Source organism: Aulonocara stuartgranti, assembly GCF_965226115.1.
Source record: "Aulonocara stuartgranti genome assembly, chromosome: 12".
Classification (NCBI taxonomy): Eukaryota; Metazoa; Chordata; class Actinopteri; order Cichliformes; family Cichlidae; genus Aulonocara; species Aulonocara stuartgranti.
This window is the reverse complement of record NC_138948.1, coordinates 7460327-7479505: the sequence shown is the minus strand read 5'-3', so window position 1 is coordinate 7479505 and position 19179 is coordinate 7460327. Positions and strand designations below refer to the sequence as shown.

The window sequence follows — 19179 nt, the reverse complement described above, 5'->3', positions numbered from 1 at the left end:
AACTTGTCCTCTGATTCAGTTTGGCTTTGGGTCTGCCAGACCTCTTCATGTAAGAGTTTTCTCCAGTTTTTCAGTGCATTTTGATGGTGAACGAAACTGTACTCACTAACACCTTGACTTTCTTTGCAACCTCTCTGTAGGAAAGACCTTAATTTTTAAGTGTTATGATGGCAAGTCTCTCTTACATTGTTAACTGCCCTTTTCTCGCCATTTTTGTAGCAACACACTACTTTCTGCAGCACAGTACTATTCAACTGATGCTCATGGGGGTATGGTACCACAGTGTTTTCCAACACTGATTTTAGGCTGACAGGGCATTGTAAGTAATCCAGAGAAGTTGGAACACCTGTAGAAATTAGTAGAACCGGCTTTCAAAGCTTGATCAACCTGCATTGCTGCAGAACAGATTTAAGTTGTTATCCCATTTTTTTTTTATTTCTGAAAAAGGTCTTTTTTAATAATTCTAAATTGTACATTATTTTTCAGTTTTGGGTAACCTTACCTTTTTTTTTTTTTAAACCTCTGGCAGTTCAACACTTACCTTTGTACCATTTCAAGCTATTTACCTGATTTGAACGACTTGAATTGCGATAAATAACTGGAAACACTGGGGTGTTCTAAATCTTTTGACTGGTATTGTAAATCTGTATATTGTCTATAATGTGTATGAATATCTGTGCACACTTCTAACCTTACAGTTCCCCCAGTCCACAACTTGGGGACTGAGGGAACTGTCACTACAGAATGACAACTGTATTGCTGGCAAATCAAAGAAGTGTGTTGCTAAGTTTCAAGTAGACAGTATGAGCAGAAACTAAAAAACCCCATCATTGACTACATTACTATTGGGATGCCTTATCAATGTAATTTATGTTATTGATTATGCCAACGGTGCATCGCAGAACTGGCCCCGTCCAGTCGAGGCATTGATTTTCCCTGACAACAAGCTAAATGGTGGATAGACTGGCATTTATTTAGCACCATTCTAGTTTTATTGACCACTCAATGCACTTTTACAAAACAAGCCACATTCATACACCTATTCATACAGTTTTCTATGCACATAGCAGTTTGTATTATATATCAAACATTTACATGCTCATACCTCCCAAGCCACAGATGTCCCAGCTGAGCAGCTGGGACATAAGAAAAGAAAAGAAAAAAACCCCAACTTGCCCACAATCATCTAAATTGTGGGAGTACTTTACACAGAAACCCAGCAACGCAGTGCTCTGTAAGGACTGCAGATTGGAACTGGCTTATCACACCACTACTAGTGATTTTTGAGCACTTGAAATGAAAGCATCCCAGAGCACTTTGTCAAGACTGCATCAGCACAAAGATGGCTCTGGCCCGGTTCAGCATACAGCTCTCTGGCTCAAATGAAGAAACAGTCACGGGCACGGTTCAATTGGACTCTGTCACATTTCAGGTCTGGTGTGATTGCTAAATGTGCCCAAGCACAGAAATGAAGCACTTCCTGCAGCCCAGCTGCCTCTGTGCTGCACAACTGCTGCAATAAATATTTGATAAGTCTATCAGGCATGTGAAATGGCCGTGTTTCACTTACTAAAACACACAGGTAAAGGGTAAATAGAATCATGAATTCTATTGTGCTGTGCAAAAAACAGTCATATCATGATAAGAGAGAGTAAGAGATTAAGACTAGTTGATTTGATGTTTAACACTGCGGTGATGTAGTTTGACATTTGATGATTAGGTGATTTAACACATTAATTAAAATATTAATAAGGTCAATTTTGATCATTATATTTGTGTTAATGGTCATATCAATTAAGAAATACTAATATCTGAAGGTTAACCGACTAATCCAGACAATGTTTGGTTATTAGTAAATGGCCAATGATATTGATCAGAGGTAAAATGATACTGAATAGACTCTACACTAGTTCAAACAGAAGAACTGCTCATTAAATTTTATTTTTTGTTTGCAAAAAAACTTTAGGTTTTGAAGCGTTCCCCTTTTCTGCAGTGCATAATAGAAATGTCTACACCAAGAGTGAAATAGCTTTGGCCAGTGTCTCAGCAGGGCCTCTTGGATTAGCAGAAAGTCTCGCTCAGCAAATGAACATCCGACATATGGCGATGCCTTCCACCTTCTCTTAATTGCCAAGTGTATTTATAGATAAAGGATTCAGCCTTCAGGGGCTGGAGGGCAGCACTGCAAGTTGAATAAAGCAACAATTGCATCAACTGGATCTTTGCCATCTGGCTTTTTTATGAATAGCTTGTGTAAACAGAGGGGAAAAAACAAAACACCAAAAGCGTTATTCACTGACACCTCAGTAATTTAGTTTTTATAGTTTGTTATTAGTAGCTCAAAAAGAACATGAGGAGAAAAATCCAGCAAACTTCTGTTAAAGCAACTGCTACATTTCCAAAAAAGTGCAGTTTTTACCTTATAAAGACACAGCTTATTTTCTCCTTTTGTGCCAAAAGTCCTTATATTCTGGGTGAGCCTCAAACATGACTGCTGTCCTCTCCAATGACAGCTTATGAGGTGACCCTTAGCTCATCTTTAGGGGCTCTGCGTAATATTTCACGGCCCAGCGTGACACTTACCACAGATGAGCGCTATTCTGTATCCTCTGGGCCCAGGCAAAGCAGATCTGCTATGTCGTCCTCGAAGCCTGCAGTTTGTTTACCCTGATGGAGACTGCTGATTTAATTTGCCAAGATGGTGTCCTCTTACCCTTGCCCCATGCAGCTGGATCTTCGCGCAGCCATCCCTGACCGCCTATTCACCTGCCTTGCTTGATTACACTGTGAACTGAAAATGAAATAGGAAATATGAAATATTCTAGAGTCTGCATGTTAGTTGTGTAATGAGCCTGGGCAGTAAAAGCAGTTGGTTATTATCCTTGTTTTTATTCCTCTGTTTTATTACTATGGGATGAAAAGTCACATCTGAGTTATATCATAAAAATTGCATGTTTTCATATAAACACACTTCAATGAACAGACACAAAGTTATTGAGTTGCCTAGCACAGGAAAAACAGTGGCATACTGCATGGCTTTAAAAAATATATTTTCAAATAAGTAACTACTGTATATATACTGCATATTCCTCATTGTGTAACCTGACATAGCATGGATTTTAAAAGAGCAATTTCAAAAGGTTTCTGATCATGTTTTTGTTTTGTCACTGAATGTTTACCTCTTTCACTGTTTCGTGTAATTTGGTCTCCGTCTGTTGGTCTATGTCACCCTTCAGCCTCACACCGCTTCATGTGCCCTCTGCTCGCCTTCAGCTTCTCTCCTGACTACTCCTGTGCTTCACCTTGTCTTTGGAACTCATTACCACTACACCTTGGTCAGATCAACACAGTTCAAATCAAAAAGCTTAAACCATTTGCATATGAGCTATAACCATCCTGTTTAAGATACTCAATATTTTTGCATTCTTATTATTCTCATCTTTTTGTTTTGTGTTCTAAGGTGACGTCAACAAAAATGCAAATAGAATTATTATTATTAGTATTATGTGTGCTTTTTAGATTTCAGTCATAGTTATTTCCTGTTTTATTTTGGTAAAATCCTTTGCTTGTGCTACATTTGCTATTCTACTTCCATTTCTCCTTCACCACTTTATGACTGCTTTCCAAACACTAATTAGTTTAACCAGTTTGTTATTATTAAATTATTGTGTATTGATGGCCCTTTTTGATCTTTCTGTTTTTACACTTTACTTAATTGTAAACCTACCTGCGCTCGTTTCTCCTCTGCAGTGTCTTTCTAGCACATCTCCCACAGTCTCCTATGTTTTTCTCTCTATATGCATTTGAATATTTGCCTTTTGCTCTGAAATTGCATCATTTTTTATTTTTTATTTTGGAAGTCCTGTTGCTTTCTGCTGCTGCCACTGTAACACTTTAAAGTTTGTCCATGAAACAGTGATAGGCTGATTGTTCATCCAATCACTTGGCAAGTGTATTTTTGAAACTCTGTTCACTTTTCAAAACAGTTTCCAAGGACAAACATTTTGAGTGTACTCACATCCAAAGAGCTTCAACATTCACTGTGGTTAACAGTTTGGGCCAAAGTACACTTCAGTTTCTCTCTGCATCTCAACTCCCCTGTCCTTTCAAGCGCTCGCATGCCTTTGAAAAGAGCTTGTGTAGAGCACAATGAGGTTCATGATTTTATACATTTTGCAACTTAATTGTTTTCCTCTCACACGCCTCAGCGTTCATTGAGGGAGCTGTAGGTGAGGAAGCCTTGTAGGTACATGATTAGGTGTGAACTACTATGGTATTTGGAGCAGGCTGGGGTTTCCTCCTTTTCTACCAATTTGTTTTCTGAAATAGTTAACAATCATGACACTGAACAACACTTTAGGAGGAATCTCACAGGTGAGTAAAGCTCCCTCATGTCAACATTGACATATCCAATTGTTATCATAAATGTTAACTCGTCCGGTGCACACATTAACATTAGTTATTTAACTATTACCCATTAGCCGCATTAGACACCTCTTATCATTAGCGCAGTGGCCAGTGGACTGGCTGTATAGAGCAGTGAGAAATACAGAGACATACAGAAAGATACAGCTGCCCCATTACACATATTACTCCATTCATTTTCACAGGGCCATAGTTAGCATAGCGTCACAAATTTAGCTATATGCTTAATTTAGCTTGCTGACAAAATTAAAAATTAAATATAATTTTGCCACTGGATAGTCTACAAGCTGAGCCACCATTAAATTTGAAGCTATGAGGTACTCAATCATTTATTAAACTGGCAGCTTTGCGTGGTGTCCACAGACTAACTAAATAAAGTTAAAGTCTATTAAGAAAAAAAAAGAATTCTATGAATTTAAGGAAAACATCAAGATAAGAAACCTGTAACAAAAATTTAGGCCACACTACATCTACACGTTTAAAAAATATGGAACTCAAAGCTAAAACTATTAATACTGTTATCAAAATACTTTTTAAAATGAACAAACTAAAAAAAACTAATATATATGTGAATTTAATAAATAATAATGAATTGGTACTTTCCAAAATTTAGAAACATTTGAAACAGCAAGCAATAAAGAGCACGTGACAAGTTCTGCAGGTTGAAAAAACATATATCTGACATAATGAGGTAGCCGTGTTTTACATATCTTTTTGGGGTTATATCTAACAAAGTAAAATGAACTTGCTCAGTAAAATTTAACATTTATTAATATGTGTAGCTTATCTAGAACATCAAAATCTAAGACATAAAGTTAATTAAAATATATAATATCTAAAGCCAGTAATTTTTTTTTTTTTATCACATCTTCAAGCAAGGAAGGCCATGGTGCACTTAACCTTCACAGTAACACAGTGGCTCTCAAAATTTTTCTGGCCCCATTTTAGAAGCAGAATAAAAAGGTCCATGCACAATTTTTAATCTTTCAGTAACAATAAAAAATGATCTATGATGAATTTTATTAGAATAAAGGTGCCAATTATCACACAACAGTATCGGCAAACTACTGGTGTGGAATGAGAGTCCTGAGACCTTCATCACTGCCCATGATTATAGTGTATGGGGGAGTTTGGGTGAGGGGTTATGGAGGCAACAGCTTGGTAGAAAAAGCTTTTCCTCAGATTGTTTGTGTGGGATGTCATGGGTCTGTATCTCTTGCCTGATGAAAACAGTTCAAATAGAAGGTGAAAGGGTGTGAGGTGTGTGAAATGATTTCATCTTCATTAGATGGTTGTTGTAGAAATCCTCTAGGTGTGGGAGCTCCAAGCCTAATGCACACATCGTGTATTCTTAAACTAGATGTAGATCCTTCAGCTCCTTCAGGTGGTCCTGTAAAAGTTCAGCAGCAGTTTCTGGCAGAACTGTGCTTGCTTCAACTTCCTTAGGAAGAACAGTCTTTGTTGGACTTTTTCGATCAGACTGTTCTTCACCTGGTTGTCCCTTTCCCACCTGAAGTGGCTGCACTGTGAACCTGATCCCCATGTTGAAACCACTGCACCAATGTAAAAATGCTATCGCTGTGCAACAGCCCTTGTAAGTTGTCAGGCTGCCTGTGTTCAAACTTCCATCTACAACTATAATGCTTTTTTAAATATAAGTTCAGAAAGATGTTACAAACGAGTTATTCGGTGTGCACTTACACTTAGTCTTAGGGCATTTAGTTTATATGATGTCTATGGTAAAGATTTTTTTTTTTAAATTATAACCAAAGATGAATACATATAATACAATTTTGATTTCTATTTGATAAATTTAATGAAAATTTCTGTTACTGTCCCATTAGCAATTGGTAGGTTTCTCAGTTGTATTTTCACGGATTGTTTAATCATTTAGTTTTATTTTAGACCAATGAGTGTTCAATTTACTTTTAATAACAAACCCTGTTCTGACATCCCTCATACTTCCCTGCGACCATTTTAACCAAGCAACTGCCAACACTTGTCAACCAGTGAGGGAATGCACATTTTTCCCTAGTGACTGGTAGTTGCCAGTAGGTTTCTGACATGCCTCTAGGTCTGTGTGACTAAAACCAAAGCAAATTAAAGCAGTGACAGTAAATGAAAAATGCAATACAGTGATGTCTCCTGAAAACCTTTTTTTTTAAAAGTAGGCTCTGTTCTGAGTGCTGTGGTGACAGCCCATCCCCAGATAATACCAGTACTTGATTTCTCTTGAAGTAATGTGGAGGTGTGCATGCTGAAATTGAAGATGGAGAAACTGAACAATGCTGTGAAAAGAAAATATGGCCGAGGCTTTGAAATAAAAGGTGAATCTTTGCTTCTGTTTTTTTTTTCACTTTATGCAGAAGTGCCACAAAAAGAAAGCTTGATTGTTATTGATAAAGAAAAAGTAATGTTGCATTTGCGAGCAATTTGTCGTGCCTGTTTCTTTTTGACTTAAAAAAGATGAATTCATCTATTCTAACAACTGCAATTACTGTCAGCTTGAAATCTGAAAACCATTCAGCCTCACCAATAAGTTTTCAAGTATTCCCTCGGCTTCTTTTGAAAAACTCAAATACTATGTGCTTCACTTTGAGTGGATTCACTTTTTGTTTAGCTCCGGTTGTGTATCAACTAACCCAGAAAATTACAGATGATTGTTCAGCTGCCTTTTTTAAAAGGCTTAAAGAGATGACAAGAAGCTAGATGTTGTTGAAAAGCTAGATGCAAAGAAAAGCTAAATAATTGTAATTATTTCATTTTTGATGTTATGTTGATGGTTGAGCATAAATGCACTAAGCACAGCATTGTACAAAGTCTCTTAGATGTATGCGATGTCATGTAACATTTTAAAATCAATTATTATCACTTCATTCCTTTATAACATCAAGGCTAAAGCATGAAATTATTGTCTTTACACAAATTAATGACTTTTTCTGCAACAGCTTAGTGTCAATCAGCTGAGCTTTTCATATAAAACCACTGCTAGCAAAAGCACTTCATAAAAACACTCTGCAGGAGGAAACCCAACCTTCTGCCCTCGGCACAGCCCTCCAATATAACCTTAACATCATCTTACGGCAGAAACAGCTGTTTGATATTCCCGACCATAAATGAAACATATTCTATGTTTTGCTGTACCTGCTTGTCTGTGCCCTCTGGTTTGATTTGAGAGTGCCTCTGCTCCATCGTTATGCAAAGCACACTGATGAAGCAGCCACTTATCATTAAGTCTCTGACGTTGTTATACATCAAGGTTTTGTGTTATCAGCTAATATATGCATTATTAATCCAGACGAGGTACAGCACCGTGTCTTTGTGCATACCTATTAGGAGGCAGGGATATTATTTCCCACCTATGCCTACAACTCTTGATCAGAGAAAAGATGGAAGGCTCACACGACAATGTAGTCAGCACAGCGAGACAAAACTTGTGTTTATGACATCTTGTTCACAGCTTAGAGCGAAACACCTTGTTAGAGGCAAGCAGAGCAGATTAATTTGGAATCTGAAATCAGCTGTGTGAATGGATTTGACACCTAGATTTTCAAATGAAGTGGTATCCAAAGAGAAGAGTAAATAGATATCTAGTGAACTATTGAAACTCTAAAATGCAAAGTTAACTTTGGACAATTAAGCCTGTCTGCAAAGAAACCTTACCAAATTCTTTATATTATAAATATAAAATCTTCCACAGTAAAGTTCAAAAGGGAACACAAAAGGGCTATTTTTCTGTATTTATTTCAGTTTTGTCATGCGTCATGGAATAAGAACTGTACAATTTATTTACAATTTGCGTATATATAAGCACTTATTCATTTTAGGATGTTTGGGGCCTATCCCACCAGTCATAACAGGGATAGATCAGTAGGATGGCAGTCTCTCAATTCAAAATTCAAATTCAAATTCAAATTTTATTTGTCACGTACACAGTCATACACAGTACGATATGTAGTGAAATGCTTGGACAACTGCTCGTGACCTAAAGAAAACAAAAAAGGAAAAGGCTATGAATAAGATAGGAAATAAATATGCAAAATTAAAAAGGGTAAATTTAACTAGGAAGGAATAAAATATAAATTAAGGTTAAAAATGAAATAACTGTACAACACAAATTAGAATGAAGGGCAAATTTAACTGGGAAGAATAAGATAAATATATAAATTAAAGTTGAAAATAAAATAACTGTACAACAAAATACACAATACACAATATAGAACTATATAAGAATGTATGAAGAAATCTAAATATAAATAAATATATACACAATAACAGCAGCTGTACAAGTATTAACTAGAAATGAAGAATATAGTGACCAGTGTTGTGCAAAAACAAAGTCCAGAAAGTCCAGTGTGTGTGTAAGAACCATATGTGTGGGTCAGTACTGTGTGGTGGTGTGATTGAGAGACCGTATCGCCTGCGGGAAGAAGCTCCTCCTCAGTCTCTCTGTGTTGGTCTTCAGGGAGCGGAATCGCTTTCCTGACCTCAACAGAGAGAACAGTCTGTTGTTGGGATGGCTGAGGTCCTTCACGATCTTCCTGGCCTTGGTCCAGCACCGCCTGCTGTAGATTGAGTGCAGGTCAGGGAGCTCGGAGCGGATGGTGTGTGAGAAGTAAAAACTTCCTTTTAACAGGAAGAAACTTCCGGCAGAACCAGGCTCACATGGCTGATGCAGAGAGATGGACAACCATACACACTCACATTCACACCCAAACGAAATTTATAATCACCACTTAACCTAACATGCATGTCTTCGGACTAGAAGAGGAAACTAGAGAACCCAAAGTGACCCCACACAGACACAGAAGGAACACACAAAAAAGCCCGAGATTGCCAGCAGGTGCAAACCAGGACCCTCTTGCTTACCACTATACAACCCCATCAGTCCTTGTCTAATGTGCTCAAATGAAACATCTTAGTAATGTTGTAAACACCATCTTAAATTCCTTGGAAATATATATACTGCTAAAAATTTGAAAATATTGAGGAAAAAGCATAGTAATAAAAGTTAAATTTGTGTACATAAAAGCTGTTGGTGCATGAGTGAGCTTTGCTCTATCACATTAAAGTCTGCAAGCAATTCCAAAAGTCTATAAATAGGATATATCCTTTAAAGTATTACACTGAGTTTTCTGTTGTAGCATAAACAGGGTGGCATCCCTGTAGTAGTCTGTAATCCCCTCGAAGATTTCCAGAGTCCTCAGCAATGGCAACCAGCAGATGATATGCAGCATTAGAGACAGAGTGGAGAAGAGAAGAGCGAAGAAAGAAGGGAGAGCTGGGGAGGGGGTTGTTGAGTTGTGCCTCTGTGCTCTGTGTCGTGTAGAAGTAGACTAAAGAGGAGAGGAGGAGGTAAGTGACGGTAGGGAAAAAGCTTAAACCCCCGAGGGGAAGTTTGTGTCAGCCACATGCTCTGGCTGGTCCTCACTGAGCCAGGCCTTTTATTATGTTGATTACCTCGGCCTTTTGTCCAAGATACTGACGAGACAATCGTCTGTGTGTGTGTGTGTGTGTGTGTGTGTGTGTGTGTGTGTCTCTGTGTGTGTGTGTCCCACAAAGGAAGAGGATAAGAAAGACAGACTTACACTGTTTGCAACATAATAAAAACTAGTAGATATATCAGTAATTACATGTTCAAAATACAAAAGATTATAGAAACACATTCATGCTTTTGGTAAAAAGTGTTTTAAGTGCTCAGTTAGAACAGAAAATTGTTCTATATATTTATATCAGTCTATTTGCCATTTACCAAATGCTGACAGTGGGTAAACTCAGGGGCTACAGCAAGGCTCAGTATAAAATACGTTAGGATTATTTGTAAAGTTACTCTGGTGGAGTCCAAGACTAAAACTATACTAAATGAGCTTAATAATTCATTTTTAATTATTTACGAACAATTTTGGATTTATTTTCTGTTTATGGTCTAACTGATTAGTTCTTGTAGGTTTAAAACCCCCCAAAATGTATTTAATAGAAATCACAGGGAAAAGGAAGATGGAGGGAAGACAGAGAGGAAAGGAGAAATACAAGCAGAGAGACAGAAAGATTAAAAGAAACGGAGCGAGAGAGAAAAAAAATGAAAAGTGAATCTAATCAAGGGTTTAGAAGAGTGAGAGTACCACAGCGAGGGAGTGAGAGAGGATGACGGAGGATGTCCCCTTTACTCAGTGTCCAGCCCCCAATTTTGACGTCACATGCTGAGAGACACAAAACAACCCACTCTCAGCTGAGCTTCTCACTCGATTTTCACTCACACACTCTGGCATACCCACTCTCCAACTTACAGATACGCCTGCCCTCAGACACGCCGCAACACTTGCCTCGACACCCGCTCAACCCTCAGCCTGTGCGCGTGGGCGCACAATTATCTCTACACTAAAACGCTGCACTCTAGCAGCAAGAAAAGCACAAGGTCTCTCACTTCTCACGACTGAAGCATGCTCCATCTATTGTCAAGGAATGCCTAATTTTGTGTGAAGCTGCCGAAAGGGAAAAAAAGGAGCGCTCTGGCTTCCAAAGCCAACCCAGACCCCATCCCAAAGAGCAGCAGATGTGACAGAAGAGGAGAGGCGGAGAGAGAAACACAATCTCCATTACCCCTCCTCATCTGGGAGAACAATACCCGGTCTCTAGTTGGAGAGGGTCAGCTTTTGTCCTTCTCCGCACGCTCCCGCTCAAGAGTGAAGAGCAGACAGACGCGCTGACACATTGACCTGCTGCTGTGAGAAGAGAAGACGGAGCAAAGCATCTGCTGCACTCTGCTCGGTTTGATTCAGTACTTGGACAGTTCCTGAGCAACAACCAGTATCGTGTGTGCGCACGTTTGTATGAGAGTGAAGGGAGACTGTCGGGTGAGTGACTGAAGGTGATTCAGTTTGGAGCGAAGAAGCAGAAATGCAGCCCCCACGTTCACTCCAGCTTGGTCCCTGTGGCGCCTCGCTGTCCCTGGGATCTCAGGGAAGCACTACCACCTTCCAGCTGGAAGAGAAGCAGCTCTTTGAGAAGTTTTGGAAAGGGACTTTCAAGGCTGTGGCCACCCCAAGACCAGAGAGTGTCATTGTGGCTAGCATCACCGCCAGTAGGAGAGTGACTGAGTAAGTATCTACGGTTTGCAGTATTTACTTCTATATTACTTCAGCAGCTTACGTGGACGCTTGCTCAAACTTCTCATTTTTCTTTAACCCTAAACTTTGTAAGCACATGGTTGTGGAGCTATTGCTGATATAGTTGATGCACACTTTCCTTTAATTTTATATACATATTTTTCTAAATACAAGAAGTGCCAGTTCATACAGTTTCCTCTAGAAGAGCATGCCTTAAAAATATAAAAGTCAAAGACATTTAATTAATCGCCTGGCACCTGGATTTATTTTTGTTGTAAGGATACAGATAAATGTGTAATACAGAAAGCTGAAAAAGCTGTGTAATCAACATGTGTGCGAAATTACACCTGCCAAGACATTTTTTTGATCCGTACATCAGCAAATCAGCAAATAAAGAGGTCGTGTAAGAGCCTAGCTCAAACATGCCTTTGTTATTGATTTATCACCCAGCCATCTGGATGATCTTTCTCCACTAATGTATGCAGACACATGTGTCACGCAGCCAAACACAGCTGGCCTGAAGAGTTTGATGTTCAATTATCTGACCCCTTTAAAGGTCACGTGAATGCACTTTTTGTGCTTTTAATGTCAGACTTGTCCTTTCGTCCCCCTGTGACATGGCGCTGTGCCAGAGCCTCCGTTAAAGGAGCAGCATGTTAGACATTTTCTTCCCCCTTTTCATCCCTTCGACCAAAGGTTAGCTGTAGCACTTAAGGCCTTCAGGGGAGGATGAATGTCTGATGCCCTTTTCCTGCATATCTCTGCTCTCTTGTTTTTGTCCCATCCTTGCTCCTATCTGCATGATCAACCATCATCTGCTAGCTTTGACAGTTTTATCCATGTTATCAGGCACTGTTCTGTCTGCTTTGCCTATTTCTCAAATGTATCAGAGGAGGTTACCCTGCTTCAACTGAAACGGCACGTACAAATGGAATAAATGTTCAAACATACATACAGAGAGCCACGGGCACATGGATATACTTATCTGTCAAATGGTGTAGCTTGCTTGGGTGACCTTTGAATGGTTTTGACACCCACTATCAACTTTCTCTTATGTGAAATTAGCTATGTTAATGAGGATTAGAATGGCCCATTTCATCCTACATTGGCACAGGCAAGCGAAAGACACAGTGAATCAAATAATGTGTCCTTAATGGCTTCTATTACAGCAGGACCGTAATACTGCATATGGCTTGGTTATAAAAGATTTTATTGGCTTGTAGGATATGGATAAAAAAAAGACTTTTTATTATAAGAAAGTGATCAAATATGCATTTGTTCCGCTGTGCCCCAGCTCCGCAATCTAACCAAATAATTGTAGTCACAATTTTTCTGTCAGTCAACCATAGCCTGGTGCAGATCACAGATTCAAGTCTATTTGGGGAACCTGGCAAAATAAATTAGAAGCAAACTGAATGGGCTCTCATAAAAAGAAAGAAAGAAAGAAATGTATTGTGGCTGGCTGCTGTGAACTGAGCAGCCTTTTTAAGATAAGATAAGATAAGATAAGATAGAACTTTATTAATCCCTCGGGTGGGTTCCTCTGGGAAATTCGACTTCCAAAAAGCACAGCAACGACCGAAGTTACAGTTACAGAATTGTTATATATATATATATATATATATATATATATATATATATATATATATATATATATATATACACACACACACACACACACACACATATATAAATACAGAGACAAATATAAATAAAATATACAAAGGGGATAAATAGAATAAATAGGAATAAAAAATAAAAATACAAGTGAATTGCACATTTCAAGTATTGAGTCTATTGCACTGTTGACTATTTACAAAAAGTATTGCACAAGGTATTGTACAGTGAGGTGAAGAGGCACTACAGCTTAGTTGTTCCCCCTCCTTTGTCCTCCTGTTTCCCCTCCCTCTCCCCTCCAGAGAGGAGTTAAACAGTTTGATGGCGTGTGGGACAAAGGAGTTTTTAAGTCTGTTAGTTCTTGTCTTGGGGAGAAGCAATAGCTGGAGACTCTGGAGCGGGGCCCAGCTGTCTATTCAACTTTAGCTTCACCAGGAAAGAAGCTTTCCTCAAGTGGCTCTGCCCCTCCACGGGCTCCGTCCGGGTGACAGTGATGATGATGGCGGCATGGCAGGGGCAGGCGAGAGCAAATGTCCCCACAGAGAAGACATAATGTTGCTAATTCGCCTGGGTCTATTTGTGAAAGACAACGGCAGCGTCCCCGTTGTCCAGAGTTTGTCTCTCGCCCTGTCTCTGTGTATATTTACAGTTTGGCTTGGGTGATACAGATTGTAAATAATGAGAAAAACAAAACAAACAAATGCAACACCCAGAGAATATGGATGCAGGACATCCTAGCTCCCTTCCTACCGCACTGTTGATTTTGCCCAGGGTGACTGGGGAACGCTTAGACCATCAGAATGTATTGCCTTAGGCTTGCTCCTCTGCCTCTTTCTCTCCAAGAGGAGACATTATTATTCACTGTGGATAACTGAGGGGTGATGAACAATTGCAGTGAGTACGAGAGGGCATTATGTACAACAAGCAGAGATGGAAAGAAGAGAAGAGACTGAGGGAGAGCCACAGGGTGATGCCTCATGTTCAATCAGCACGAGTCTCTGTCTGTTCGTGGCATCCTAGTCTTTCCTCTCTGTTCGCCTCTTTCTCTCTCACTGTCTCCCGTAACTCCTGAAATAAAATGCTGGAGGAGCCAGATAGCCACAGAGGAGTAATTAGAGTCCACTGTTGTCCCTCTGTCCTCCCTCTATCCTCTTCTCCAGGCCAGTCACACAGAAGAGGGGAGGAGTTCACCAGCTCTATGCAGTGGGGTAGGGTTTGTCTCAAAACCATTATGACCCTGCAAGCTGTGTTGCTCGTGGGGGCTTCTGATTAAAAATGCAGCATGCCTAACTTAATGTTGTATAGCGTGTGACCACGAGTGTGTGTATACGTGTGCGATCATGTGTGTCCCTGCAGTTTTTTTCAGCGGTTGTGAGGATTTGAAATAAGGGTGGAAGCTCGTAATGCGTGTGTATGTGTGTGCGTGTGGCTGCCATATTAGTGGGGTCTTGTCCAACTCTGTGGCAGATGGCAAGCTTGAGAGACTGCAAAGAAAGGGAGGGGGTGAAGTGTGAGTATGTGTGGGTCTGTGTGTATGCGTGTGTGGTTGGGGGTTTCAGGCCTCTTACCTCAGCAGATGCTGGTTTAACGAGAAAGAGAGAGAAAGGGTGTTTGGAGGGGCTTGTACTCTGACAGCACCGGTGGGAACGTACAGCAGGATGGACAAAATAACAGGAACACCTTTAAACAGAATGCAATGCAAGCTAACTGCAGCCTCAAAACTTTAGTTTAAGTTTGAATACAACTCAAAATATTGGATTTTAAAATACTTCAATAATTCTTCTGCTTCTTTAATGTGTTTTTGTTTTGTTTTGTTTTTATTATGCCATTAATACTGGGGTCGGGTGTGGTCTGAAATCTACATCTAAGGCTGAAACAGTAGTTTCTGAGTGACAGAAAAACAGTAGCATTTACATATCCTTGGGTTTTGACCTCTCAGATTGGTCATGACACAACCATACCATGAATTTAAGAAGCTGGAAAACACATAAAATAGAAAATGTGTCATTGCTGGTCAGTTTTATTACACTTAACACTTAAATGTAATACAAATCCTTAAACAAAATGCACATTTTCTCATTGTCAATAGGTTGCATTTCCAGATTTGGTGAAATATGATAAGTCTACCTCTGCCATTGTGTGGACTGCAATTTAACTGCAAAATGAAAAGTTGGTCTGTGGCTGGATGTGATCATTAGACCAAACTGACTGCAGTTTACAAACTTATATGCTTGTAATTCCAGCACTGTAATTTCTTGCACACCTGATTGATACAGGCATATTTACAAGATAACAATTGATATTCGTTCAACAGATTCACCGGTCTAGTTCACATGCAGAGTTAAAGTATGTGGGCTCGTTCTGTTGTCTGTAATAAAGTGGCAGTTCGGGTTATAATTATATTGTTTGTCATTGTTTTCTCTTCAAAATTGTTTTGATTAAGTGGCGGTTTGTTCATAGCATGTGATTGTCTGACGGCTTGTAGCCTCTCAGAGTTTTTCATGTTTGCGTGTCCACCTCCTGGCTGTTGGAATTGCACAATTTGCTAAAGAAAATGTCTTAGATTTAAATTGCTATGGCAAGAATGCTTACAGCATCCACGCCCATTTAAGCAAATACAGGAATAATAATGCTCAGAGAGGGAGCATGAATAAATACAGGATATACTGTAGAGTCTGGAAAACATCAAGGAGTAACAGTCACAGCTCCCCTTGGGACGAGGCATCACTCTCTTTCTTCTTCTCTCTGTGAGAATGACAAACATGATTTAGTGACGGACGAGGGGTTTGTCTGCCGTTGTACATCTGTGTCTGTTCTTCCGCTCTCCTCATTGCAGAGTATCTTTACCCGACTTGTCTTCCTCTCCTCGCATCAGTATCTCTGTCCTTGCCTCTCCTAGTATCTTTTCAGTGTGTGTTAACTCGGTCTCTCTGTGTCTGTGTCATATTACTCAGAGCACAGGATGCGGCTGCTGAAGCATGCTGACAAGAGAGCGGGAGATGATGCCAGCTCCCCAGGCAGGAATCGGACTTATCACCAAAATGGATTCCCATTTGATACTGACTCCAAAATCCATTTGAACCAGTCTACCTTCTGCAGCTTCACACTTGATGCACTATTCCAGCGCGTTTCTCGCCTCTTTTTACGTCATGGGCTGAGAAAAAAAAGCAGAAAGGTTCATTGGTAAATTGGATTTTTAATCGATTCAAATACAAGGGGGAAAAAAAAAAGACAAATATAAATGTGTGAGAAAACTGTAAAAAGTTACCAAATCTAAAAAGTCTACCTTCTTAGCTTTTTAATAGATGGCTGGAACATTTGTTACAATTCTGCAAGTTTTAACTTTAAATAAATAGAGGCATGTATGATAGATTTATTGTCTCTCAGGTTCTGTAATTAACTATTTTTTAAATATCTGTCTCTAAAATCAAAACCGTAGACTGGAAAGAAATAACACCTTCATGTTTAAGACAGGAGGTGCTGGCCGTGTTACTGGCAGATGAATTGCTTTGCGTTCGCTATGAAATAGGGTGAAGAAATCTCATGAAAACATGAGGTCTTCAGGAAGAAGCCTTTTTGAGTTTGCCCAATGGAATTTAAAAAGGGTTTCATAAATACTAACATGTACAGAACTTCCCCTTTTCCCCAAGTAGTGCTGAACTATTTAGAAAGCATCAAAAGAATTCCAGAGGAATTAAAAATTTCTCATGTGAATAAGCAAATTAAATAACCATTTGAACCACATAAACTGATGCACTGTTTAGTTGAGGTCACCAAAAAGAAAAAAGCATATAGAAAGCCTTATTGCATCCTATTTTCACTCAAGGAATACAGAATGTTTCAGAAAGGATTTGTGTCAATGCAGTTACCTTTTGTGAGAAAATAATAGCCTGCAGGAGTTGGGCTAGGGAGGGAGAAGTACAGAATAGTTGCAGGAAGGAGGACATTTTGAGGCCCATTAAAATTGAAGCTTAACAGCAGCCACTATGGCCATGAGTGACAATAACTAGATGATAATAAAACAAAAGAAAAAAGATAAACACTGTTAAAGGTGGAGAGAAGTTAAAAAAAGTCACTCACTGCCCTTCCTAAGATATATAGATAAGCCTGTTTGCTATTTAACCACAATGTTATTCACTAGGAAATATTCAACAGGTCCTCAAAATTCTGTATAGTTGAGATGTCTTACTCTAGAGTTTCCTGGCTTGGAGTTTGGACTTCATCTCATTTTTATTTATTTATTTGTTTATTTATTTATCAACGAGTTCCAAGCCGAATTTTTGACGACTGAGCTCTGCATGTTTCTCCTGTTTGTACTGCAGCATCTAATGCTATTGCACCACACAGGTACCACATCAACACTGAGTAGTTAGCACTGCGTTCTTGTTTTTTTGTGTAGTGTTGGTTGGCAAACAGTTTCTAGCTGCATTAGTGCCAACTTTTGTAGTTCCTTGCCACTTTGTGCAATTCTCCTTCTGGACCTGGATGCATCATGAGATATGTAGCTCTGAAGTAAGAAGGATCTAAAAAAATTGCACCAGTTCTTAAAGGGATACACCTCCACATGCATTTTCTGGAGGTAGTGAGTTATACAGAATATTTACTGATATAATTTTTACATTAAGTGGCCATAAGAAATCCATAGTGGAAATAACCCACAGAGGTCTAATCCCTTAAACGTACTGCTGCGCTGCTGCGAGTTAAAAAATGTAAAGCTTCAAGATCATATTTTGTTTTAATAGTAAATGTGAAGGATTGAGTGTAAGCTGAAGGAATGAAAGAATTTGCTCACTTTATCAACAGGCCCCCAAAAAACTGGCATTCAGAACAGTGCCACCTTAAAAGTCGAATGAGACATATATTCACTGGCCTACAGCAAAAAATGGCTGTAATATATCACTGGGGAGTCTGAAGGTGTTATTGATGAATGCCAATGACCCAACAATTACTTCAAAGGTGATATTTCTGGCTTTTAAAGCTCACTTTGACATTTCCAAATTTCATCCTCATCTCGGCAACTTAAAGGCACAGCGCAGCGGTGAGAAATGAGTTTAGCTATAATGACACACCTATCGATTGTGCCTGACTACAGCTGGACTCGTGTGCTAACTTGTGATAGATGTTTAATATCGTGTAAGCATGATAGAGATAAAGGTTGAAAGCAGCACTTTGAACAGAGAGCTCAAAAGACCCTTTGATATTTGAGTCCAGGAAATGTGTCATTTTGTGTCCCCATAGACACACTCCATAAAATGATGTAAGACTGTGTGTTTATTCGAGTTTATGAATCAGGGGATCAAGCTACTGAGAACCCTTCAAGGCACTGTGTCCATGCACACACACACACACATGTACTGTATGCACGCATGCCTTTTTATTATTATTGTATGCAGTGAGTGAGTTCATCAAACCCCCAAAGGCATCAAGAGCCTAGCAGTGAAAAGGAACATACCTAAACAGAATCAGTATATGGTGTTATTATTGCTGTTTCATCTTGTTCTTTGTCTTGCTCCCCATGCCTGACAGGCGACATGAAGATAATAAAAGAGGTGGCTGTAACATGAACAGAAATAACATAAAACTGAAAAGAGCAACAGCAGCGGTGACAGAGTGATGCAGACAGTTTAGATAAATGTGTGAATGCGGGAAGTTTGTTCAGCAAGGAAGTTCAATTTTAAAGAATTAATTATGAAATCTTGAACTAGCGGTTATAAAGACCGTGAACACAAGGAAGGACAATTTAGTTTAGATTTGGCCCTTTGGTCTGTTCAGGCGTGCCAAGGATTTGGCGGCACCTTAACAGTTGCTTTAAACCTTGAGAAAGTACAAATGTATTTCTGATCGGCCTTCCACTTGTGTTTATATATTCTTTCCTTATTAGTACAAAACATTCAAAAAAAATAAACTCGCATGTCCAGGTGCCCACACACATGAAAACACATGTAGGTATATAATGAGAGAACATATTGAGGTTGACATATAACACGGGGAGGACGGGGAGTGACATGATAAGTCCTTCAAAGCTGAACAG

The 19179-nt window shown here is 39.3% G+C and overlaps 1 protein-coding gene across 1 annotated transcript in view; it reads left to right on the top strand.

Annotated features, from left to right (window-relative positions):
* The first annotated feature begins 10683 nt into the window (after window positions 1-10683).
* The window catches only part of srrm4 (serine/arginine repetitive matrix 4), a 65145-nt gene continuing 56649 nt past the window's right edge, over window positions 10684-19179 (top strand). Inside the window, exon 1 of the mRNA XM_082555759.1 lies at window positions 10684-11522. Coding sequence (XP_082411885.1) covers window positions 11323-11522 — 200 coding nt within the window. The 5' untranslated portion in view covers window positions 10684-11322. The remainder of the gene's footprint in view (window positions 11523-19179) is intronic.